This window comes from Heterodontus francisci, chromosome 33 (assembly GCF_036365525.1).
Source record: "Heterodontus francisci isolate sHetFra1 chromosome 33, sHetFra1.hap1, whole genome shotgun sequence".
Lineage (NCBI taxonomy): Eukaryota > Metazoa > Chordata > Chondrichthyes > Heterodontiformes > Heterodontidae > Heterodontus > Heterodontus francisci.
The window spans coordinates 46,045,189-46,071,105 of record NC_090403.1 but is presented as its reverse complement, the minus strand read 5'-3'; the positions used below and the strand labels follow the sequence as shown (position 1 = coordinate 46,071,105).

The 25,917-nt window shown below is 42.9% G+C and overlaps 1 protein-coding gene across 6 annotated transcripts in view; it reads left to right on the top strand.

Moving 5' to 3' along the window:
• Nucleotides 1-19,423, top strand: part of LOC137348172 (thyroid hormone receptor alpha) — a 320,012-nt gene extending 300,589 nt beyond the window's left edge. For all 6 annotated transcript variants that reach the window (XM_068013470.1, XM_068013471.1, XM_068013472.1 and 3 more), the window contains 3 exons: nt 3,193-3,339; nt 6,013-6,271; nt 7,449-19,423. In XM_068013470.1, the coding sequence (XP_067869571.1) occupies nt 3,193-3,339; nt 6,013-6,271; nt 7,449-7,699 (657 nt within the window). In that variant the 3' untranslated portion in view covers nt 7,700-19,423. The remainder of the gene's footprint in view (nt 1-3,192; nt 3,340-6,012; nt 6,272-7,448) is intronic.
• The last annotated feature ends 6,494 nt before the right edge of the window (nt 19,424-25,917 follow it).

The window sequence follows — 25,917 nt, the reverse complement described above, 5'->3', positions numbered from 1 at the left end:
GCATGAAACAGGACGTGTGCAAGTGATTATGGGCCACACCTGCCAAGATGTCGCCAACCATTCATTGCAAGCATTACCTGGCAGCACTTGTAGGAAAGTGTCTTCACAGGATCTGGGTCAACATGGACAACTTGTATTTATATAGCGCATTTAACATAGTAAAATGTCCCAAGGTGCTTCACAGGAGCATTATTAAGAAAAACTTGACACAGAGCAATGTAGGAGATAGTAGGACAGGTGCTCAAAAGCTTGGTCAAAGAGATAGGTTTTAAGGAGCAGCTTAAAGGAGGAGAGAGAGGTAGAACTGTTCCATCTACTGTAAGGAAACCTGCCATTAACAGGCAGCACAGGAGGAGTACAGCCACTGATAGTGTCGGTCAACTGCTATGTCAAGCCAGCCTCCACCTTTTCCAGGCATTCTGCAATGGTGACTCATAGAGATGGTGCATGGGTGGCAAGAAGGGGCCAAACACCTCGTGAGCATCTCCACCTCCACTAAACCAAACAGGGTCAGATGCTGGGCTGCTTGTCACTTGCCTGCAGATTCATGTCTACACCTTGGGTTCCCTTTCCCATCATTTTCACCAGTCACTTCTTAGCTTCTCCTGCTTCAACCTTGCCAAAGGCAACCAGTGGCACTGAGATGCTTTTTGAGTATTTCCCAAGGCTATAAGAATTAATGTCCCTTTAATTCTTCCAGGTCTCTTTAATTGTCTGCCCCTCTTTAAATTTGTGCACACAACTTCCTGCATCCCCAGCCAACCACACTGTTCTCCCTGCACCTGGGTGGCTGTGAATAAATAAGCAAATGACAGACCCAGAAGAGTTACGGCATTATCATTCTGAACATATCTGTAACAGTTCTTAACCATTTTGACCTGACTTGCACCAGTGCACAAAAACCAGCCTCTTGCCCTCTCATTTCCTTACACTAATATCCTGGGCTCCACCAAGAACCCAGAGCAGGAAAGTAAAAAAATCAAGGCCCACAAACACAAGCAGACTTGCGCAAGAAGGTAACCCTCCAACCTGAATTTTGAGCTCAACTGCTGTTTATAAAGTTGTCCCCTGACTCAAAAGTTACATTGCACTATTAAGTTTCTCAAAAGTTACAATGTGCAAAAACTCCTCTGATTTGAGGATATAAATTTCTACCGATGTAAAATCCAGACGTTTGCACTGAATTTATGGTCAGGGAGCAGATTCAGAGACCTCTGACGAAGAAGCAAGACAGGAAGGAGCTGCTCAAATTAACAACATAGAAAGTGATTGCGTGTCAAGGATTCTCTTCCATTCCAGAGACCAACGACTGCAGACTTTTGGCAAGCTCAACTAGCTCTTCACTTATCATGATCTAGTAATCCAATAGCCCCTACTCAATCTTCAGGTTATTACAGATTTCAAGCTGATAAGGACGGTAATAAATAAAAATAATGAATAAACATCCCAGTGAAGCTGACTGCTGCTCAGATTACAGCGTTAGATCTTTCCTCACTTGCAAAGTCTTGATTTCCTTTATGGTTCGAGGGAATTGGGTGGTCATTTAATCTCTCGGCCCTGAATTGCAATTAGGCCAGACTAAACTTAGCATATTGACCTTTCATTGTGTCTGAAGAATGCTCAGTTCCCAGGTGCAGCGAAGAGTTAATGGGAACAGAGACCTGTTTTACATAGAATTTATAGCACAGGAGCAGTCCATTCGGCCCAATAGGTCCATGTTGGTGTTTACAATCCACACCAGCCTCCTCCCACATTAATTCATCTGACCCTATCTGCCTATCCTTCCATTCTTTTCTCCCTCATCAATTGCATCAATTTCTGAAACTTCATCTGCAAGAAGCATCCTCGAGTGTGTTCCTTTGCTCTTTGGGCAGAAATGTTTTCGAAGAAATTTTGATTGATCATTTCTTTGTCTACTGCTGTTGATTTTTTTTTTAAAGCTCGTTGTTTGGTGAATTCCAATGGTACCTTTGGGAGATCTGGCCTGGAGTGCATGCTGAGCCCACAATGTAGGAGAGTCAAATTTATATCAGCACACATAGGAACAGGAGAAGGCCATTTAGCCCCTTGAGCCTATTCCCCATTCAGTGATATCATGGCTGATCGGTGACCATATTCCTGCCTTTGCCCTGTATTCCTTAATACCTTTGGCTAACAAAAATCTATCAATCTCAGCTTTAAAATTAACAATTGATCCAGCATCAATTACTGTGGAAGAGCGTTCGAAACTTCCACTGGTCCTTTGTGTGTGGTAGTGTTTCCTAACTTCACTCCTGAAAGGTCTGCCTCTAATTTTCAGGCTTGGTCCCCTAATGCTAGATTCCCCAACCAGCGGAAATAGTGACTGTCTCTATCTATCCTATCAGTTCCCCTTAATATCTTGAAAACTTTGATCAAGTTTGCCCCTCAACCTTCTAAATACCAGGAAATACAACCCTAGGTGGTGTAATCCATGCTGATACACACAAAGCTTTTGTGATACTTCATCACTTTCAACTCTGTTCTCACTCAGTTTTCTCTCACCCTCCGGCAGATCAACTGCCCCAAGGCAATGACGGAATCAGCACTCACTATTCAAAGATAGGGTTCCACGATTACAAAGAACTATCATTAAACTCAGACATCCATTTCTTTAATCCTGTCAATTTCTCGAATAGCTTGACAGCATCGATGGCCTCATCAGGCGAAGTATTTTGGAACAGCTACTGAGCCTGACAATGTGAGGGAGCTGGGTGAATTGGTGAAAAGTACAAGAGGGCTGAATGAATAGGTACACACTGTGTCAGGGAGCTGACATGGTAGGTACACAGTACAACAGACTTGATTGAGTTGCTACAAAGTGCCAGAGAGCTGACAGAATAGGTACAGAGTGCCAGAGGACTACCTGATTGGTACAAAGTGCAAAAGAGCAGAATGAATATGTACATTTGATGCTGAAACCCACCTAAATTGATGACTTAAATAAATATTGACTTGAAATACAGAGCAGGTCTATCAGCATCTGAATTGGGTGTGAGACTCTTTACAAAGGTTTATAGCCTTTGCGGTTATCCTGGTACTCTTGGCTTTAATGACCATGTTTACTCGTAGAGTATCTGTGATAACATCAGTTCCAGGGCTCCCGGTAATGTTAACTTCCCAACCAGTTTATTTTCCAGAGTGCCTCTTATTGATTATGATCTGTGCCTACAGCCAGAAGACATCGGCCAATCTCCGATGGCTACTACACCAGAAGGAGATAAAGTCGACCTTGAAGCCTTCAGTCAATTCACCAGGATTATCACCCCAGCCATTACCAGAGTTGTGGATTTTGCCAAAAAGCTACCAATGTTCTCAGAGGTATTTTTACCATTGAAAATATTCTTGGCTTTGCCTTGCCTTCTTTTTAAACTCACTGATTATCGGGTGGGAGAACTGTGACTATTTATAATTTTCATTCCTAAAAGTTATTTTGAAAACCCTGTGATTGTTGCAATTGAATCTCGTGATATTTAGCACACAGCATTGCTGTCATTCATGGTTCACTTGCAAACAGCAGGATTTCCAGAGGTTTGCACCATTTACAACATGTTTAAATTTCCCGTGTGAATTGCATGCATTAAGAAAAAAAATTGCCACAAATCCCAGGACCTGTGAATGAATCACTAGCCCTGGGAATGTTGAGTGACCGAATTTATAAAATATTTTTAATTCAAGCCCAAATTTCCCCCGGGATTGCGTCAGAGAATGTTGGAGAAGTTGGCCGGCAGAGCCTCTTGACAGCTCACTGGCCCAGTTGGAATTTTCCTCCTCCAAAACCCCACCCCTCCACTCTGTTATCATGACTGCTGGTCACTGATTCCCTGCTCATAGCAGAAGGGTAGGGGCAAAGTCAGAGGCCTCAGTGGATTTTCCTTTATTCCACCCTGGTTACTGGTCGCGTCCTGTGCGAGATAATAGTAGACTCCGGGATGTGATGGTAAAGGCCCAGATCTCCCTCAGTAGCAGGGGAGAGCCTTGTTAGGGGTCTCTCCCTCCTTCAACTGGCCTCAAAGATCAACCTGCTGAAAGCCCTGGTCGTGGGACCCTTCCTCTGGCCAACGAGGCACCTACTGACACATTAAGGTCCCTTGTCAACGCTACTAAATGGTGCAACAGCTAGGGTTGTCAACACTCTGGGATTGCCTTGGAGCCTGCAGGAATTAGAGATTAATCTCCAGGACACTCCTGTGAGCAATCCTGAGGAACAATCAGAGGGGCAATAAAAATGTGGGGGGGGGGGGGGAGTTTAAATTTTCTTTGAACGCTTTTGTTTTATAATTTATAAACATAGGGTAGAACAGGCAGTTTGCCTGGCAGTCAGGAATCATCCAATCAGGTAATGAAGAGCTTGCTTTTTTTTCCAATTGGCCATGGGAAGGCAGTGGTTGTGTTGGTCGACCAATGGCAGGAATGTGGGGGCAGGGCAGTTGGAGGCAGGAGGTCATGTGATGAAGCCTCCAGGTATATGTCCAATCAGAGTTGGCAGCCCTAGCAGCCACAACCCTGCTAAATACATAATTACTACAAAAATAATAGATTGGAACAAAACTGTTCACATCATGGAAGATAATAGGACATCTATTGCAACAAAAACTTTTCCAGAGGCCCACATGCAGCAGGCCAGTAGCCTGCTAATGGATCTCTTGACCTAGGCACAAGGAGGCAAGGAATGACAGCCCAGAGCTACTTAGCCTTTATGCCATGATTCAATAGAGCATTACAACACTTTACAATGGCAGTGCTATTAATTTGCATGAGAAATAGGAGCAGGAGTAGGCCACTTGGTCCTTCAAGCCTGCTCCGCCATGCAACAAGATCGTGGCTGATCTACCTCAACGCCACATTCCCACACTATCCCCATATCCCTTAAAAACCAAAAATCTATCGACCGCCGTCTTGAATATACTCAACGACTGAGCATCCACTGCTCCCTGGGGTAGAAAATTCCAATAGATTCATAACCCTTTGAGTGAAAAAATTTCTCCTCATCTCAGTCCTGAATGGCCAACCTCTTACTGTGAGACTGTGACCCCAGAATTTGTGGGGATTGTGATTCCGGTTGGGCCAAACCTTGAGCGACATCATTTATTTTCATAACAATGTCAAAGGAAACCTTTTGAAGAAAGTTTTCTGGAGCACATCGTTCAATTTGCATTGATTTTTTTTCTATCTATGTACTTGCCTTTTCATCGCATGCGGCCTCTAGCTTTGAATGATTTCCTTGCCCTGTTTGATTGCCTCTCCTATAGGGGAGGAATGGAGAGACGGGACAGAAAGTGCGCACACTTTGACAGGTTATCTGATGAAGGGCCCCTCGCGAGATACTCTGCCAGATTTGTTTATAGAGGTCCAGCCAGCTATGTGACGAGTGATGCAATTGGTAATGCGCAGGTAAATATTCCTTGGTCACTTCAATGAATGAGAAATTGGAACAGTATTTTTATATTTACACTGACCTTTTTTGCGCACTATAGTGACCAGAGGAATAGACACCAGCAGTCACCAAATTTGCTCAGACCAAATTTCTCACCCATTTTCCTTCTGCCCTGAAAGCAAGTGAGCACTTGTGGCTGTCAGGTGAGGCCAGAATCAGTCTGGGCTGTGATAGATGATCAATTAACCTGGTGACACCTACCATCTAGGCTTGACATGTGAAGAAGGGCTATTGGGACCATGAGGCACATTGTGCCCCAGTAATGAGTCAGTGCCTTCAGGATAAAGAGGGGAGAAAAATCTGGAGTGGAGGGAAGAGGGATGGGTAGCTTTACATTTCTGTAGAAGCAGACGCTGGTGGAAAAAGAAAAGATGCACAATTGGGAAAGGGTTCCTGTGTGAAATCAAAACCCATTCTTATAGATGACCCTAATTCAATAACCAGAGGAAATCTTACACCCAGTGTTCCGAGCCAGAAAGCTGGTCCTGTTACTAACTTCGTGCTGATGAAGCAACATTTTGCTTTATTTTGCTGTGTTCTGTCTCGCCCCTTTTCAGCTGCCTTGTGAAGACCAGATCATCCTTTTGAAGGGCTGCTGCATGGAGATAATGTCTTTGAGAGCTGCTGTCCGCTATGATGCAGAGAGTGAGACACTGACACTGAATGGAGAAATGGCTGTCAAAAGAGAACAACTGAAAAATGGAGGGCTAGGCGTAGTCTCAGATGCTATATTTGAGCTGGGCAAATCTTTAGCAGCCTTCAATCTGGATGACACAGAGGTGGCACTACTCCAGGCAGTTTTACTGATGTCCTCAGGTAAAGTTCCTCAGCATTAAGTATTAATTTTGTATAAGGCCCTATTTTTGTAACTTGATGTGGTTCTACTGGACTCTCATGGCACTGAAATCAACCTTATTTCGATCACTAGGGTCAAAGAATAACAACTGCCCCAGCACAAGCCAGTACATTCTCTTGAAAGTCACAACTGTGTCTTCTTAAGAACTTAGGAAATAAGTGCAGGAGTGGGCCATACAGGCCCTTGAGTCTGCTCCGCCACCATTCAATAAGATCAAAGCTGATCTTCCATCTCAACTCCACTTGCCCTCCTTATCCCTTGATTCCCTTAGTGTCCAAAAATCTATCGATCTCTGTCTTAAGTATACTCAACAAGTGAGCATCCACCACTTTCTGGAGCAGAGAATTCCAAAGTTTCACAAACATCTGAGTGAAGAAATGTCTCCTCGTGATGCCTAGTTCTAAACTCTCCTGCCAGGGGAAGCAGTTTGACGTTTCCAGGGACACTGGCTACTGGGCATCACTGTAAAAATCATGTTTATGGTCTGTACAACGGCTGAACAGAAAACATAAGATAGGCTCTGCTAGTGGGCCTACTGACCACAAGGTATTGGAGGAGGTTAACTTGCTTCAGGATAATCACAGCTATTTTTTTTATAGGAGGAGCCCCATTGACATTGAATTCACAGACGAACCAATGGCTTCCATTGGAGGCAGGAGCGAGTATAAAGAGATGGGTCCAGGTTATCGAGGTGGTGTAGGGTTGGAGGGGGCGAGGGCATTGAGGAGGGTAGCATCAAGGCAAATCTAGGATCTAGGGGAGGGAACAAGATATAACTCATGTTAAGGTAAAATTGGGAGAGGCCAATAACGACAATCTGCATTTATATAGCACCTTTAGCATAGGAAATTAAGTTGCTTCATAGAAGCACTTTCAGTCCAAAATAAGTCCATTCTTCCTACACTCCTTCCAAACTCAAGGTTGAGGGAGATTGACTGAAAGTAAATCTCCACAAAAGAAAGATAAAAAAGGGTGGGAGGCAAATTAAGACAAATGAATTTTAGTCCATGGGTTAAATATTTCTTCAGGACTTCAGAACCATGATAGGCTGGCATTGTTGCAACTCCAGTTTCAAAAGGACAAAATAATGAAAGGTTTGGAAAACTACTATTGACAAACTCTTGTTATTGCTTACAGATCGAACAGGACTGACTTGTATAGACAAAATAGAGAAGTGCCAAGAGGCCTACCTCCTAGCGTTTGAACACTACATAAACTATCGCAAACACAACATTCCACACTTCTGGCCAAAGCTGCTAATGAAAGTTACAGACCTGCGGATGATTGGAGCATGCCATGCCAGCCGCTTCCTCCACATGAAGGTTGAATGTCCCACAGAACTCTTCCCTCCCTTATTCCTGGAGGTGTTTGAGGACCAGGAAGTGTAGGCCTGAGTGAAAACTGGGAAACAAAAACAAAACAGAAACACAATCACCGGCTAACTACCTGACTTTATGTCCATTGTAGATCATTTTGTCTATCTAAACTTGGTCGAAACTCAAAAGAACCATTCCATTAATGCGGGTACCAGTTGCAAATGCTTTCTAAGTCATAGTAAAGTGATCCTTGATCCTTGTGCTCTGTCTTGCAAAGGAAGGTCGTGCTGACAAGCTGTGCGTTGCTGCTTTACAGCTGATTATAGAAACAGCCAACTCCAAAACAAAATGGCCAATGGTTCCCCTCTTCATTTCTCACACGTTCGAATCAGTGCAACGTTTTCAGTGGTTTATCACTCAGTGGAAGCTTTCTACTTTTGATCATCATTGTGCGTGTAAACGAGCCTCATATCACCAGTGTCAACGTTTTTTTTTTACTTTCAACGGTCAAGAAAGAGACGGAAAGTCAAGGTATGAACTGCCAGGGTCACGTGGGAGGAACCGCAACACGAGGAGGAGTGGGAGCGGATAAAAAGCTGCAGAGAGGTGTTTACGGCAGACCTCTACTAAGTTTGGCAGGCACAATAGAATCTGGGAGCTTGCATGCCCATTTGCAATCCAGTGCCGTTTCAGCAGTAGAAAGGCAGCTCCATGCAAAACTTCCTTCTTTCTCAAGCATTGGCGATCCTCCCAGTTCCATCAATGCCAAGGCTTCCTTTTGTCAGGCGAAGCCTGTTAATGGGGCAGAGCTCACTCGTGGAGAGCGAAACCTGCCATTTATGTTTTTGGCAAAGCATGCGGTCAAAAAAACCGCAAAGAAAGGGAGGGGAAAACAGAAACGTAGCACACAGAGATTTCCAGGCTCAGGAGCAATAGGGGAACTGGCTGCACAAAAACATTGGAGTGAAATGTATCAGTTGGTGAAAAATAACAGAGACAAAATGTGTTATTTGGGCTTAATATGTGCCTACCAGGGGAAGGGGGAGGGGAGCTTAAACCCTGCATCCTGAGCCTGAGTGGTTTCCTTGGTAGCCCTTTGGTTAACCCTTTAGTGGCTATTTCCCCGGTGACATTGTTTTTACCACACTCATACCCTTTACATTTCTCGCCTTCTTGAACTACACAACTAGATAAACCTCTGAAAATCCCCATGTTCAAGTTCTCTAACAATCTACAAAGGTCATCTTTTGAAAGCATGACATTAAAATCATCTCTATTTAACTGTCTCGCATTCCTCTGGCGTCAAAAACAAAGGAAGGAACGAGCCAGTGTTAAATACAAGAGACCTTTGAAGTTTGAAAAGTTATTGCTTGTAATAAATGACCTCGTTTAGATATTAGCCAGTGATTTTCAAATGCACGGAACTGAAACTGGAAAGACTTGTACAAAGAATTGTAAAAGTTGCATCAATCATCATTACCTAGAAATTCATATTCCCTGTTTTATATCCCGAACAGGAAAGGCATGATGCTTTACATCCACCAGTTTGAGGATGCAGTTCTTAGTTCTGTAAAGCTCGTCAGAGTCTAGAGGTCCTATTAAAGGATATAGTGCAGAGGTGTGTCCAATCTGTAGGCCTCCAGCCCTTGGAAGCTTATATTTCTTAATTGCTGCTTTTATCATGTTTAAATTTTGTGAGGGACTTTGAAAAGAGCTATTTTAACACTGTTTCCTCTCTAATGGACAAATCCTAAATTGGAGCAAATTAATTGGAGCGTGGATTTAAACCCTTGATGTGTGGCTCTCCCAATGGTACACAGTATGAAGACTTGGTCAGTCCAGGAGCATTGGCTGTTTCAGTTCTGTGCAGTTTGAGAACGCAGGCTATCAATGACAGGCTTACCCCACCCCCGGTGATTGGAGTTTGCTCATCTAGAGTACTCAGGTACACACTTTCCCCTCCGTCCCCCCACTCCCCTGACCTCAGCCCCGACAATCTCAACAGCTACCTTGTTCTACATTATTATAAATAATGTTTTCTTAAATATCTGCATTCTACTTGAATACACATTAATGAAATATTTAAACCAGGGACTTATTTTCATGATACACTTTATCACTACATGTAAAACCGCACATTACCAAAGAGCTCAATGCTCTACCAGTGCCCTCCAGTAACACTGCTGCTAACTAATGACAGAATAAGGCCACTCAAGGGTTAATGGTGAGATTTGAAAGTAAAGTGAAGGATCTACTCAGGTATATTCAAACTGAATATAATTTTTAAAAGTATATATTATAGATAAATATTTCATTTGGAGCTGTAACGAGGTTTTGAAAACAGAAATCATTTTTTTTTCATTACATTGTGAATATGCCCCTAGCATAAAAGAGAAAGATTTGCATTTGTAAAGCACCTTATCACATCTCTGAGCACTTTGCAATTAATTATCTTGGTGTGACTGCTCTTGGATGAGCAAATGTAGCAGCCATTTTGCCCACAATAAGACCCCACATAAAACAATGAGGTGAACCTGGTGGTGTTGATTTGAGGGACGAATGTTGGCCAAGACAGCAGGAGAACTCTCTTTTTTTCAAATAACACTAGGGGTTCTTGAATGTCTGCTTGAACAGGTTGATAGAGCATCCGTTTGACATTTTAATGAAGCAACACCCCCTTTAAAAATGAAACACCCTCGCTATATCACCTGACTGTCAGCATAGACCACAAGATCAAACTCGGTTTAAAGCTGATACCCACAACTTCGGATCCAGAGGCTTAACAATTCTCCATGTTAATCGGAAAGGCGTTTTGTAAGTGTTTGGTTTTTGTGAAGGCAGGTTAATAGTAAGTCCAATTCAGCTAGCACTTTCAAAGTGAAATATTTGTACAAGTTCATTTTAACCCTTTGAGAGCTGAATGGCCTTTCTACCTTTTAAAATGTACGGAATTATTCTTGTACATAGAACATAATATTTACTAACTCTTTTAGTCATTAAGATTCTAAACTGGCAATGGAAAATTGTACAAAGCTCCACAATATTTGTAGCAGTTGTAAAATTAACTTTATATTTTAGTCCATTGAGGTAGATTTTATAAACTAGTGTTCCCAGCACACGGGTTTAGGTGTTCGGAATTTGCACTATTCTATTGTAAATGATTCGTAAAATATACATTATATCCACTCTTGCAGGTCAGTTAGCACCTGAAAGAGGAAAATCAGTTTTAAGATTTCAGACAGAGATCCCATCATCATAATTTCAGTTCCAATGAAGAGACATAGCAGAAGCATTAGCTCTTTATCTTTCCAACACAGACTATTCTGCTTTGGATTCATTGGTTTCATTTCCAGACTTATTTCAGGCTTTTTATTTTTCACCATATGGTTCAGGGTAGATTTGCTGCTGAAAGGCTATTGGAATTTGCCTAAAGCCGCTGTTCCTGGACTTATGAGTGACTCTTCCACCAGGAGTGGCATCAGCTTTTCCACTGCCCTGTGTAAACCTAAGTTGTTTTTGTTGTTGCCCGGCTGCCACTCAGATCCTGCCACTGAAGCTTCTTACCTTTTGGGACCAGTTTTTTTTAATGTCATCCTTTGATCAAGGTTTCTACCTTTTCTCCTGGCCCTGGCATCGTTTGCTCGTCAGATCCTCTTTACCAGGGCTCTTAACAACAAGTTGCATTTATAAAGCACTTTTAATTTAGAAAAAATGTCCCAAGGCACTGAGGCATCATCAATAAAAAAATAGGCGCAAATAGAGTTACCTGTTGCGATTTCCTCACCTCCTTTCAAATCCTTGTCCAACTCCCTTTTAAATGGCGTTACAGACTCCGCTTCAATAGCCAACTGCGGTAAAGTGTTTTACTAACCCTGGCCAGAATTCTACGTTGGACGGTAGGCCCCATCCACCGGCCGAAAAGTCAATGGTAAGCCCGCCTCCGCCGGGCCTGGGGAGCCAGGCCGGGATTTTTTGCTCCCCAGGCCCTTAATTGGTCTTGGCCAGGTCTTCCACCACTTTGAGGCAGGATGTCCCGCCTAATGGAGCTGCCGACCAATCAGCGGGCCAACAGCTCTCAGTCCCAGCAGTGCCACTGGGAGAAGTGGCCACTGCTGGGACTACACCCAGCCATCGCAAGCGAGGTGAAGGGCGACCCTGGAAGACAGGTAAGTTTTTAGGGCCTCGCCAGGGACGATCAGCTGGGCCCCGGCAAGGCAAGGGGGGGGTCGGTTAGAGAGGCAGGGGGAGTGTTGTGCATTGGGAGCTGTTGGGGCTTCGGGGGCGGCCCTCCTTGGGGAACAGCCCACACTTTCCCCTTTCTATTAGTGATAGTTCTGAATCTACACTGAATGCACCAACTGGACAGCCAGTTCTTCAGTGTTTACCTTCTTAAGACATTTTATAATTTTGAAAACTTCTATTAGCTCACACCTTAACCTTCTCTCTTCCCAGTGAAAAACTCTCAATTTTTTTGACCTTCCTTTATGACGAGAGCTTCTCATTCTAGTGAATTTTTTTCCTCCTTACACTTTCCATAGTTCCAATATCCTTCCCAACGTGGAGAGGCCATAACTGCATGCAAAATTCCTTCTGTAACCTAACCAATCTCTTGTATAAATTCAGTATCATTTGGTTCTTTTAATGGTCCTTTCTACCCTGTACTCCCACCATTGAAAATCTAGGCACCTCCTGCTCTAAAACACTCTTCCTCCACTCTGTTACAAATCTTGCGCGTTTAGTATATCCTTTCTGAGGAGGGGATAGAAAATTGAGCAGTCATGGATACACAAACCTAACCTGTATAATAGCACCATGGAAAAGCAAAGTCACTTTTCCACTGACAGGATCCGGGTTTCACTGCTGCAAAAAAAACCCTGAGTTTTTAGAAGATGCAGAAGGGTGTCTGGAACAAATTACAAAAAGGCAGAAAGTTGGAAGTGTAGTAAACAGCGAGGAAGATTGTAATAGATTTCAAAGGACGTAGACAGGCTGGTGGAATGGGCGGCCACATGGCAGACGAAATTCAACACAGAAAAGTGTGAGGTGATACATCTTGGTAGGATGAATAAGGAGAGACAATACAAGTTAGATGGCACAATTTTAAAGTGGGTGCATGAAGAGAGAGACCTGAGGGAGCTTGTGCACAAACCTTTGAAGGTGGCAGGACAGGTTAACAAAGCAGTTCATAAAGCACATGAGATCTTGGGCTTTATAAATACAACTATCGAGTACACAAGCCAGGAAGTGATGCTAAACCTGTATAAAACACCAGTTCAGCCCCAGCTGGAGTATTGTGTCCCATTCTGGGCACCATACTTTAGGAAGGTTGATATGGTAAATAAAGAGTAACTGTTTCTAAAGGCTGAATGGGACTACGTGGAATGCTCTTCGAAACAGCTGATACAGACTTGAGGGGCCAAATAGCCTCCTTCTGTGCTGCACTGTTCTGTCATTCCATAACTCATTCCCTCCTTAATGAAATATGCAAGTTCCTTTTAGCTGGTTACTATAGATGCGATAGATCGGCCTTCACATTATATATACTTTGTGACAAGGTAATATCTTTGTGGAAAGCTATGATTGCAGCACTCTTTCTTCCTTCAAAATATTTTGATGTGCTGTCTCGTATCTTTAGCGACACAGAATTCTTCAACTGCTGATGAGGATTCAAGGAGTATTCCTGAAGAAACTGGTCTTCAACATTGCTGAAGACTGGGAGGAGATCTGAAAATATGTAGAATAAGGGCAACTGATTCACTGCAGCCAAAATTTAGCAAATGGGCAATACTATTTTAGTTTCTCTTCTCACCAGCATTTTAGTTTTAATCAGCTGTGTGATTTCAAGTGTCAGTGTCCTGGCTTGTCTGACAGTGAATGAACATTTTGGCTGGTACAGTAACAGCTGCTCTTACAGTTGCCAAGAGGCATGTTTCATTCCACCCCATGCACTAGAGCTAGACCTCAGACTCTAATTTTCAATAGTGTTGTTAAGAAAGGGAAAAAAATAGACTTGCATTTATATTGCTCTTTTTCACCACCACAACATTTAGTCACTGTTGTACTGTACGAACATACAAATTAGGAGCGGGAGTAGGCCACTCGGCCCCTCGAGCCTGCTTTGCCACTCAACAAAATCACGGCTGATCTGATGGTAACCTCGACTCCACATTCCCGCCTACCCCCGAAAACCTTTCGCCCCTTGTTTGTCAAGAATTTATCTACCTCCACCTTAAAAATATTCAAAGACTCTGCTTCCACCGCCTTTTGAGGTAAACAGAGCACTTGCTGCACCAGCCAGAAGCTTCCGTCACTATTGGGCAGACGGAACGGGGCAGGCATTTCAGAACCCACTCCCTATTAAAATGAACATGACTGCAGCTAGAGAGACTGACCTGCAAAGGTTGTCCTGTAAAAGTAATATCATGACACCACAACAAATTACTTGGCCCAGTTACAATATGTTGCCAAATTCTATTGGGATAGTTCCTACTGTCTTTGTAATATTTGTGCCATTTAAATTCGACTGAGAAAGATGCTGATAATTGAACAGGGCAGTGTGCCACATTGGTTGATATGGAAAATATGGTTGATGACCCAAAACTTCATTGCAGCTCCTAAGTTCATTATTGGTCCTCATCCTCTCCATTGTATAGAGTCTGTTTCTTGTGTTTTCCAATTGTTTGTATCTAGCACTTGCGATGTGGATTGTTAGGTCGCTGTTAACTATTATGAATCGTTGCTTTAGCACTGTCCAGAACAGATGTGTTTCCTATAGAACCGCAATATTCCTTTGTTACCTAGATCGGAAATAGGGTTGAGCTCCCTCAAAGCTTCTTGCAGCGAGATCTGCTTCCTGGGTAGTTTTTGAACGTCCTAGCACTTTTACTTTTGAGAATAAACCTTCTGGAGCCCAACTTTCTCACCGATTATCTCAGCTCTGATCTAGGAGCTGTGGGGTACTGTAAGATAAATCTACTGGTGATGTTGGAGACATCCGAACCAGCAATGCAGGTTTCTCTCTGCCACCTTGGAGGTGAATTTCTCATTTTCATTAAGTTTAGTGAGAAAGTAGGTATGAGTATAAAAAGGGATCTGATTTTGTACTCCCAACTTTTAAACCAAAATTAACAAGGATGACATTTCTTCTCATCCCTCTCCTGTGAATTATTTTGTCCGCCCGTCCCACTATCAGTTATTCTAGTCGGATTGCTGCTTTTAGCCAAATCCTAAATTGCTTGCGTTGGGAGTAGGGCTCAGATTCTGAAATTGGCTCCATCATTGACGATAATTCATTGAAAACCTTAATAACAACACCTTCACATCGTGAGAGGGGGAGAGGGAAAATTACCTCAATTTTATAGATTGGTGTGCAGTTTATGCTTTGGAAATTTCCAGACAACCTGCTAAAGAAACAAAAGCTCAAAGGCGGCAGGTGGCAACCCTAGACTGAAGGGATGTTTTGCTGGTTCTACTCTGACTAATCTTTAGACCTCCTCTTGGTGGATTCCGAAGGGAGCAAATAAGATTTGTGACACTCAGTGACGAAGACTCGAAGGTTGTGGTGAAGAAAATGGTTCTGCCGCAGGCTTGATACTAAGCTGCTGTATTAGCTGTACGATAATATGAGAGGCTGAAAAAAATTTCCCTCAAGCCGCTTCATAATTTCTCTTGCACTTATCGCTTACTGTGTTTACATGTTGACAAACGGAGGGCAGCACTCATATTGTGTCGCTGGTGTAGGTGGGAGAAGAGCCTGACTCACCTGCAGTATCATCTACACTGTCATCTGCCCTGCGAGAAATTTTAGGTCATGGTGGCAACAGGGCTTGAGAAATATTGCTCTAATTGACTAGAGTTTTGGAGATAATTCCTCTTTAAGTGATGCACAAAAACATGAAGGGGGAGAGCCTAGTATCTGAAGCTTATGGTGTCATTACAGTGCCTGAATACAGAAAGATAATTCAGTTGGCCTTGGGTGGGAACAGGTCACAGGCTGCATTTGGACCGAGCTACTAGAAAATAGAACCATGTCTGGTTTATTAAAAAGATACATTTCTGAAAGTTTCTTGTATACCACAGGTGGTGCTTGAGAGCCATTGGCTGCTAATTATTATCTTGTCGCTAATTACAATAATGTTGAACAGTTGATTGGATTTGATGTGGGCAGTCTTTTTTAAAGAGACGACAATGTAGATGTTGTTGCTATATGAGAACTGAACCCACTAACGTGGTGTCTTTCTGTGCAGTCTTTTAATGGAGGTGTCGGCCTGTTTATTGGTTAAATGAGCCAACAGATGAATAGAAGGTTAAGTGCTCGTCCACTAATGTCAACAGTGGTAGTTTTAACTCTTACTTTCCTCCAGCCATAAGCTGCCATTGTTTCTGCGTAGCCCAAATAGAACAATGAAGAAACATTTATAAAATCCACTAAGACAATGGGAAAATTCTGGTGGGAAAAGATTAAAAACAAAAGACACGGGAACTTCAGATCCACTCCCTTAGTTTATACCATTATAGAACAAAACTGCTATGTGTACTATACTTCTAATTATCCCTTCTCCTGTTGCAAAGATGCCTTGCTGCCATACAGTTTCAGGGCTGCTGACAGCACCTGTGTAAACCACCTCCCCACCCCCCACCGCCTGATCTAAAGTGAGTAGTGGTGGGCTATTCAACTACAAGGGGCATCACAAGTCTGATCCAATCCTCACCTCTCATCCAATTTCCAGCGAGCAATCCTGCCTGGTATCCACTCCTCCTCTCCCCAGCTCAGGGAGGCTGTTACACATGTCAGACTGAGGGAAGTTAATTATTGTTAATTATGGGGACAAATAAAATGGCACAAATTTCTCCTGCCATCAGGAGCCGTCAGTTGAGCGACCCCTGCTTTAACAATCGTCTGAGCTCTTTGAGGTTCTTATGACTGGTCGATGTTCTATTCCAGAAAGCCAGTTGTTGAAGGGATAGAAATGGAGCCAATCTTTCCACATTTTTATATTTATTTACAGAGTTACATGTTACAAGCATACACCTCCTAACCCAACAACCACAGTTTCAGTCTGTATCTATTTATAGGAGCTCAACTGAATCCTCAGTTAATGCCCACCACCTGCATACAATTAAACACAATTAATATACAATTAACAACCGAGACACAATGTCAGCTCTCCCCCTCACCCATTCCCCTCTATGCCCCCCACCCCCCCCTCCCACCACTGCTGCATCCTCAGGTACAGCCTTCTGCTATCAGATAGCTTCCCATCATTAATGCTTTGCTCAAAAGAAGGCAAATCCTGACTGTAGTGCAAAAGGTCCAAGGGTCAGGCACGACCAGGGATAGGAACCAAGGCCATTCTGTGTAGGTTTATTCTAAGTGATACAGATATTTATGTTATTACAGACCCAAACTACCGAGGCAAAAGTAGTCATCAGGAAAGCCTTGATCTGGACAGGTTCAAAACTGTTGATATTACTACACAATGCACCTTCTCCATGGTAACCTTGTTATTTAGCAGCATATTTCTCAAGCCGTGTGGTATAGATATAGTATACTTTGTGTCGTGACTGAACAACATCCTATATATGCAATGTATATACGCAAACACACACACACATACATGCACGTGTATATGCCTCTTTGACACTGTAATCCAAGGCGATTATATAACAAAGGAAGACCATTTACAAGAAAATCCTTGAAGTAATTCATTGATTAAATGTTTAACCTACAAATTACTGATTGTGATATTAGTGTGTAAGCACTCAAAACCTTGGTATGACACCAATAAAATAGTGGATGTCACACAAGCGCTTTAAACACCAGCACACTAATATCACAAAAAGTAATCTGTAGCTTCACATCACTACCCTGTTGCTTGGGCTGCGAGGGTGAAATGTTGCCTTTGGTCTTCCTGGGGGAAGAACATTGTGTATCGGGAATTTAGGCACATCCCTGATTTGCAGTCCTCACATTTGTCCGTCCAATAAATTATGGGCCCACGAATTTGGTGTGCCTGAATTATCAATACATATTCATGGTGTATAATTATCTGTATCAGGAGCGCATAAGGTGGAAATTTACCATATAATTTCTTCTCTTCACAAATAAAAGAGTTAATAGTCCTTAGTTTAGAGAAGGAAGCCAACCGATAGGACAGAGCATCTAATTAACTTCCGTTTAATGGGAATTCACTTGTGTTAATGAATGCACACTGGCCAATCAAGACTGTAATAAATTTGTTTTCACACTTCTGAAGCACTTAAATTGTAACTGGAAAAACTGGCACATGTTCCATTTATCCAACTGTGTATGGTCCAAAGCTTGGTTAATACAAGAGTGATAAAGGTCTTGTAATGGCTGTTGTACAGTCTGGCTCTTTGAGTTTATGACTCACCACTTTATTAACTCAACCCCTGCTGTCGTCCAGATGGGACCCAGTCCCCACTGTCAGCCTGACCTGCTCTGACCAGATCACTGCTCTCGGATTAGACCCCACCCTATCTCTGACATCAACCTGCAGCTGACCCAATCCCTGCGGTCCAATCTAATCTCTCCCAACAGGCCAGACCTGACCCAATCCCCATTGTCTGTCCCAATCCAATTCTTGCTAGGAGGCTAGAAGACCCATCGAATGTAGTTTATTGGTAGTTGTGCCCTGAGGCCAAGGGGGGGTTAAATCCCTGTAAATTAGTGGTGTGCGCCACTATCCTCCTGGGGAATAATCAAAGTCTTTAATGCTCTCCTGGAAGAGAGTAATCTAAATAGTTCTGGAAATAAAAAGCATTAATCAGTAAACGTGGCCATGAAATGGTTGGATTATCGTAAATCCAACTGGTTCACTAATGTCCTTTAGGGAAGGAAATCTGCCATCGTTACCTGCTCCGGTCTCTCTGCAATTCCAGTCCCACACCAGCTTGGTTGACTCTTAACTGCCCTACGGAGCGGCCTAGCAAAGCACTCAGTTGTATTAAACCACTACGAAGAATCTGCGGCAGTTCAAGAAGACGGTCTACCATCACCTTCTCAGGGCAACTGGAGATGGGCAACAAATGCCAGCCTTGCCAGCAATGCCCACATCCCAGGAACTAATTTTTAGAAAGTTGGCTTGCATCAGTTGATACTGCTGTGTCAGAGTCTTGGCTGGTAAGTGTCAGGGTTTTCGTTCATTATAGCCCAATCCCCACTTGGTAATTTAGATCTTTCATCAGAATCAAATGTATAGGTTCAAACACTTTACTGTGGTGCAGACACTAAAATTAATTTATTTATATCCTTACAAAATGAACAATTACAACTTCATCTCCCATATAGGGTCACCTTTTCCATACTAACAATAGTTGACAGGTCAGCTGCAAGTATTTACAGTTTTCCATTATACCAGCAGAGATTATTTCCAGCAGAGATCAGGTCAAGTCATGCCTTAAGCAGGCATGAGGGTGGGTCCTGGTTGGCAGCAGAGGTTAAGTTGGCCAGTGCATTCCCATTAGTAGAAAAGCTGTTGTTAAAACATCTAATGGTTTTGCTCACCAGTTTCATTTGTGATTACTTCTCCATCGACCCTGGAAAGGGAAATATATCTCTTGGTCAGTAGAGTATTGGTCTTGTAAATACAGGCTGCGGTTTCTCACCAGCCTCAGTTTTCCTGACCAGTAAACACACAAGTGGAAAATCCAAGCCAGAGAATGTAACTTCAGTCTTGACTGAAATATTCACCAACTCTCAATGCTAAGTTGCACCAATTCTTTGACATTCACATTGAGAGTACTTCATTTCACTGTGGGCTGAAGGGAGATAGAAACGGGGGGCGGGGTGGGCGCGGGTGGAGAGATGGGGTGCGGGATGATTGACTAGTATCCTGAAGAAGTGGTATTTTCTTTCAGCTGGTTCACTGTTGATAGCCGTGGTGATGTCAGCAGCACAGACTCTCCAGAGGAAGCACAATGGTGAAAGGTGGCATGAAAGATGGATTGAGAGGGTGGGGGGAGGGGGGAGAGAATGGCTTGCACTTTATAGTTTTGAAGGGAAGGGAGAAGGGGATTTTTGCCTTAATTGAAGACAGCAACAAACTGAGGGTCAAGATCAATGACTTTGAGTTGAGCACAGGAAGTGACCTTATACGTTCAGTAGATGACATGACATCACTTTTGAAGCTGGCATGCTTGAACGATGGAAAAACCATGACCAAAGAGTGAGAGAGGTTCTATATTTTTTTTCTAGAAATTCTGTTTTAAACTGAATTTTTTTGTCAGTGAACACTGGATCAGAGCAGGAAGTGATGTCATGGGTCTGGCCGTGTCTCTGCAGAAAGCACCTTGAGTTGTTATGCTATTTCCCTGAAGCTAGTGGTAAAGGAATGTTCAATTAAGCATGAAGAACAACATTTGAAAAACAAATACCTGTTTTGGCATGATAATTTTATGAATTGCGAGGACTTTCCTCTCTTGGTTTCTGTAGATCCCTGTGGACTTTACCCCTGCTCAGCTGAACAAGAGTTTAAGGTACTTTGCTTTTAGAATTAATTCAGTAACATTTGATGAACCTGTAAAAAAAACTATTTTTTTAAAACCACAAGGAATAACTGTGGGAGTAATTGTTCTGGAATTGCTGCCGATAAAAATTATTTGACATCTTGGATTAGCATTTATCAGTCAGGGAATGGATGGTGCATTTTGTGTCTCTCCAACAGTAACTACACAGCTTTTTATAATTTATTGTTCCCGTCTAAGACTTCATATTTCTACCTGCCAAGGTGGTCTTTCCATTATTCCCAATGTCCTGGAGAGGCGAATGTGATGAGTGAGACAGATGTTGTAAATTTTTCCTCCCTTTGTAGTAAGCTGGATTGTTGCCATGGAAACTCATACACGTGGCTTATGGATGTAGTTCACACACAAGTTATTTGCTGGAGGAAACCTTGACCCTTTTTTTTTCTCACGCAGAGGTGAAAGGGCAATGTTTGGAGACACTGCCGGCATGCTGTTTCCCAAATGGATAGAGAAGCCTTTCCATCCATTTACAGTTAACTGTAGACTCCTCCTCTTCCTCCTCCAGGACATTGTTCTGAGGATAGATGGCCATTAATTTGTCCTCTTTGAGAAAAGGTGAACTTCACTCCATTTACATATAAATTCAGACCTCTCCTGGAGGAGTGAAAAAACATTATACTGAAGATAATCCAGCTGTCAGCTCTTTTGCTGGAGTGAAGTTTCCCACCTTGGACTGGATTTGCAAATGCCAGAACTAAAAGGATTAAAGTGCACCACTCAGTCCCTCAAGAAAGCCGACACGATTCACTTCTTTAGTATAGAGTGGGGGACATAGAAAAGTATTTAACAGGCATGGCGGGAATGGGGGCGTGAATGTTATAATCTGCTTTATTTCATGATACATCAACACTCCCGAGGTTCAACTAATGTTTGTACAGTGTCAGAGAAAACTGATCAAAACAAATTGTGGCCGTGCTCTTGCCTCTCTTCATGCCTGGTCAAGGGAGGAGAAAGAAAATGCGGGTCCACACTCTACATGTCTGGTGCGGTGCAGTTAGTGAACAACTAATGCGATAGTTTAGATACGTTGTTCCACTTTAATATAAGTATTCACAAAAAGCACCTTGGGGGCCTCCGCTGTGGGCAAGCAGGCTCTTCGCATACCCAGCCCACTAGAGCAGGGCCATAGGCTCAGCTCAGCTCCACTCAAAGAGAATACAATTCCCAATTTCCTTTTTTTGGAAATTGGGGCAGTGTATCTCCTGTGTAAAGACTTAGGCCACGTTTTGCTTCTGTTCATAAGAATTTTATCTTACAAACAGATCAAGGCCTTCAGGCCCAACAAACCTCACCATTTCAGGTTTCTTTCGTCTGGAGATGCTGACAGATTTATAAATGTGCTACTTGCTTATCGCGGGCCCTGTCCGATGTGTCGTCGTTCTTCTGTAATTATTGCTCATGAAATGAGTCTGTGCCCTTTTCCTTCACTGTGATGTAAATAAGGCAATGAAACTGCTAGGAGGGGAAGGTTGCTTTGAGCAGATTCCCGCAATAAAGATTGTGTTTTGTGTCAGATAGCTTTGGCTGGGCAACATCACTGAAGCTATTAACAATCACTGAGTGTGTGTAATGTGCGATTAAATCTTTGTTTATGGCTAGGATTTTAAAGGAAGATATTTTTATCGTTGATTGTTGCGGATCTATTTTACTATATATATTTATGTAATAAACATGTGACAGAAACATTTATTTTTCCCTGTGATGTGATTCATTACATACAGTACACTCAAAAGAAAGAACTTGCATTTATATAGTGCCTTTGATGACCTCAGGACATCCCAAAGCGCTTTGCAGCTAATGAAGTACTTTGGAGGTATAGGCACTGCTTTAATGTAGGAACCATGACCAGCAAACAAATCAATTAATTAATAAATTCAATTAATTAATTAATGAAGATCTGGATTTGAAAGCTAATTTCAGTAATGGTGCCATGAAAATATCATCGATTATCTCAAAAAAAACCCATCTGGTTCACTAATGTTGTTTAGGGAAGGAAATCTGCCATCCTTACCTGGTCTGGCCTACATGTGACTCCAGACCCACAGCAATGTGGTTGACTCTTAACTGCCCTCTGAAATGGCCTAGCAAACCTCTCAGTTGTCACACGAACATACGAATTAGGAGCGGGAGTAGGCCACTCGGCCCCTCGAGCTTGCTCCTCCATTCAATAAGTTCACAGCTGAACTGATTACTCCACATTCCGTCTACCCCACGATAACTTTTCACCCCCTTGCTTATCAAGAATCTATCTACCTCTGCCTTAAAAATATTCAACGAATCTGCTTCCACCGCCTTTTGAGGAAGAGAGTTCCAAAGACTCATGGCCCTCTGAGAGAAAAAAAAGCCAACAGTGACGTCACAGGAGAGCTGCAAGGTGATTGGTTGGTGAGTCACTGCTGTTAGGGAAAAGCTCTAAATAGCTGGGTAAGTATTTATTTTTTTATTTTATTTTTTTATTTAGAGATACAGCACTGAAACAGGCCCTTCGGCCCACCGAGTCTGTGCCGACCATCAACCACCCATTTATACTAATCCTACACTAATTCCATATTCCTACCACATCCCCACCTGTCCCTATATTTTCCTACCACCTACCTATACTAGGGGCAATTTATAATGGCCAATTTACCTATCAACCTGCAAGTCTTTGGCATGTGGGAGGAAACCGGAGCACCCGGAGTATCTCAGATAAGAAAAGTTTAAAAGTTGAAATTTTATTTCAAATATAGTAAGTAGTGTTTTTTTTAGTAACGAGGACCAGGGAAGAAGGGCCCTAGAGTAACTGATATTATTGGACATTAACATCTTCCAGAAGGTTTAATTTAATTTAAAGGGTTAAGTCATAGCAGGAGAGCTCAAAGCCGTGGTGTGCTCCATGTCGGAAGCCGGGAACATTTCCAGTGCCCGAGACCAGCATGTGTGCAGGAAATGTATCCAGCTGCAGCTCCTAGAAGCCTGGGTTTCAGAGCTGGAGCGGCAGCTGGGGACACTGTGGAGCATCCACAAGGCGGAGAGTATCGTGGATAGCACGTATAGAGAGGTGGTCACACCACAGGCTCAGATTCCACAGGCAGGAAGGGAATGGGTGGCCACCAGGCAGAGCAATAGGACGAGGCAGGCCGTGTAGGAATCTCCTGTGGCTATTCCCCTGCAAAACAGATATACTGCTTTGGATACTGTTTGGGGGAATGGCCTCTCAGGGGAAAGCAGCAACAGCCCAATTCGTTGCACCACGGTTGGCTCTGCCGCACAGGGGAGGAGCAAAAAGTGTGGGAATGCAATAGTTATAGGGGATTCAATTGTAAGGGGAATAGATAGGCGTTTCTGTGGCCGCAAAAGAGACTCCAAGATGGTATGTTGCCTCCCTGGTGCGAGGGTCAAGGATGTCTCAGAGCGGTTACAGGACATTCTGAAGGGGGAGGGTGAACAGCCAGTGGTCGTGGTACACATTGGTACAAACGACATAAGTAAAAGAAAAAGGATGAAGCCCTAAAAGCAGAATATAGGGAGCTAGGAAGTAAGTTGAAAAGTAGGACCTCAAAGGATTACTACCAGTGCCATGTGCTAGTCAGAGTAGAAATAGCAGGATATATCGGATGAATACGTGGCTGAAGAGATGGTGTGAGGGAGAGGGTTTTAGATTCCTGGGGCATTGGGACTGGTTCTGGGGGAGTATTTGCTAGAGTGGTTGGGGAGGGTTTAAACTAAAATGGCAGGGGGATGGGAGCCTTTGCAAGGAGTCAGAGGAGGGGGATCAAAGACAAGAACAAAAGACAGTAAGGGGAATAAGAAAAGTGATAAGCAGAAAAATCAAGGACCAGAATCAAACGGGGCCACAGTGAAAAATAGTGGGAAGGGGACAAGTAATGTTAAAAAGACAAGCCTTATGGCTTTGTGCCTTAACGCGCGGAGCATTCGCAATAAAGTGGATGAATTAATCACGCAAATAGATGTAAACGGGTATGATATAGTCGGGATTACGGAGACATGGTTGCAAGGTGACCAGGGATGGGAAATGAACATCCAGGGATATTCAGTATTTGGGAAGGACAGACAAAAAGCAAAAGGTGGTGGAGTTGCATTGCTGGTTAAAGAGGAAATTAACGCAATAGTGAGGAAAGATATTAGCTCTGACGATGTGAAATCTGTATGGGTAGAGCTGAGAAACACTAAGGGGCAAAAAACATTAGTGGGGGTTGTATATAGAACCCAAACTGTAGTAGTGATGTTGGGAATGGCATTAAACAGAAAATTAGAGATGCATGCGATAAAGGAACATCTGTAATTATGGGTGACTTTAATCCGCATAGAGATTGGGCAAATCAAATTAGTCACAATACCGTAGAGGAGGAATTCTTGGAGTGTATACGGGATGGTTTTCTGGACAATATGTTGAGGAACCAACTAGAGAACAGGCCATCCTAGAATGGGTATTGTGTAATGAGAGAGGAATAATTGACAATCTAGTGGTGTGAGACCCCTTGGGCACGAGCGACCATAATATGATAGAATTCTTCATCAAGATGGAGAGTGACGTAGTTGATTCTGAGACAAGGGTCCTGAATCTTAGTAAAGGAAACTACGAAGGTATGAAGCGTGAGTTGGCTATGACGGATTGGGAAACGCTACTTAAAGGGATGACGGTGGATAGGCAACAGCAAACATTTAAAGAGCATATGGATGAACTGCAACAATTGTTTATCCCTGTCTGGCACAAAAGTAAAACGGGAAAGGTAGCCAAACCATGGCTTACAAGGGAAATTAGAGATAGCATTAGATCCAAGGAAGAGGCATATAAATTTGCCAGGAAAAACAACAGACCTGAGGATTGGGAGCAGTTTAGAATTCAGCAAAGGAGGACCAAGGGATTGATTAAGAAGGAGAAAATAGAGTACGAGAGCAAGCTTGCAGGGAACATAAAAATTGACTGTAAAAGTTTCTATAGGTATGTGTAGAGAAAAAGATTGGTGAAGACAAATGTAGGTCCCTTACAGTCAGAAACAGGGGAATTTATTATGGCTGACCAACTAAATGCATATTTTGGTTCTGTCTTCACAAAGGATGACACAAATATCATACCAGAAATGTTGGGGAACACAGGGCTTAGTGAGAGAGAAGAACTGAAGGAAATCAGTATTAGTAGAGAAATGGTGTTGGGGAAATTCATGGGATTGAAGGCCGATAAATCCCCAGGGCCTGATGGTCTGCATCCCAGAGTACTTAAGGAAATGGCCCAAGAAATAGTGGATGCATTGGTGGTCACCTTCCAAGATTTATAGACTCTGGAACATTTCCTACAGATTGGAGAGTAATTAATGTAACCCCACTATTTAAAAAGGGAGGTAGAGAGAAAGCAGGGAATTATAGACCAGTCAGCCTGACATCAGAAGTGGGGAAAATTCTAGAGTCCATTATCAAAGATATTATAGCAGAGCACTTGGAGAACAGGGGTAGAATCGGCAGAGTCAGCATGAATTTACGAAAGGGAAATCATGCTTGACAAATCTACTAGAATTCTTCGAGGATGTAACTGGTAGAGTTGATGAGGGGGAGCCAGTGGATGTGGTTTATTTGGACTTTCAGAAGGCTTTCAACAAAGTCCCATATAAGAGATTAGCGTGTAAAATTAAAGCGCCTGGGATTGGGGGTAGTGTATTGCGATGGATAGAAAATTGGTTGGCGGACAGGAAACAAAGAGTAGGGATAAATGGGTCTTTTTCCGAATGGCAAGCAGTGACTAGTGG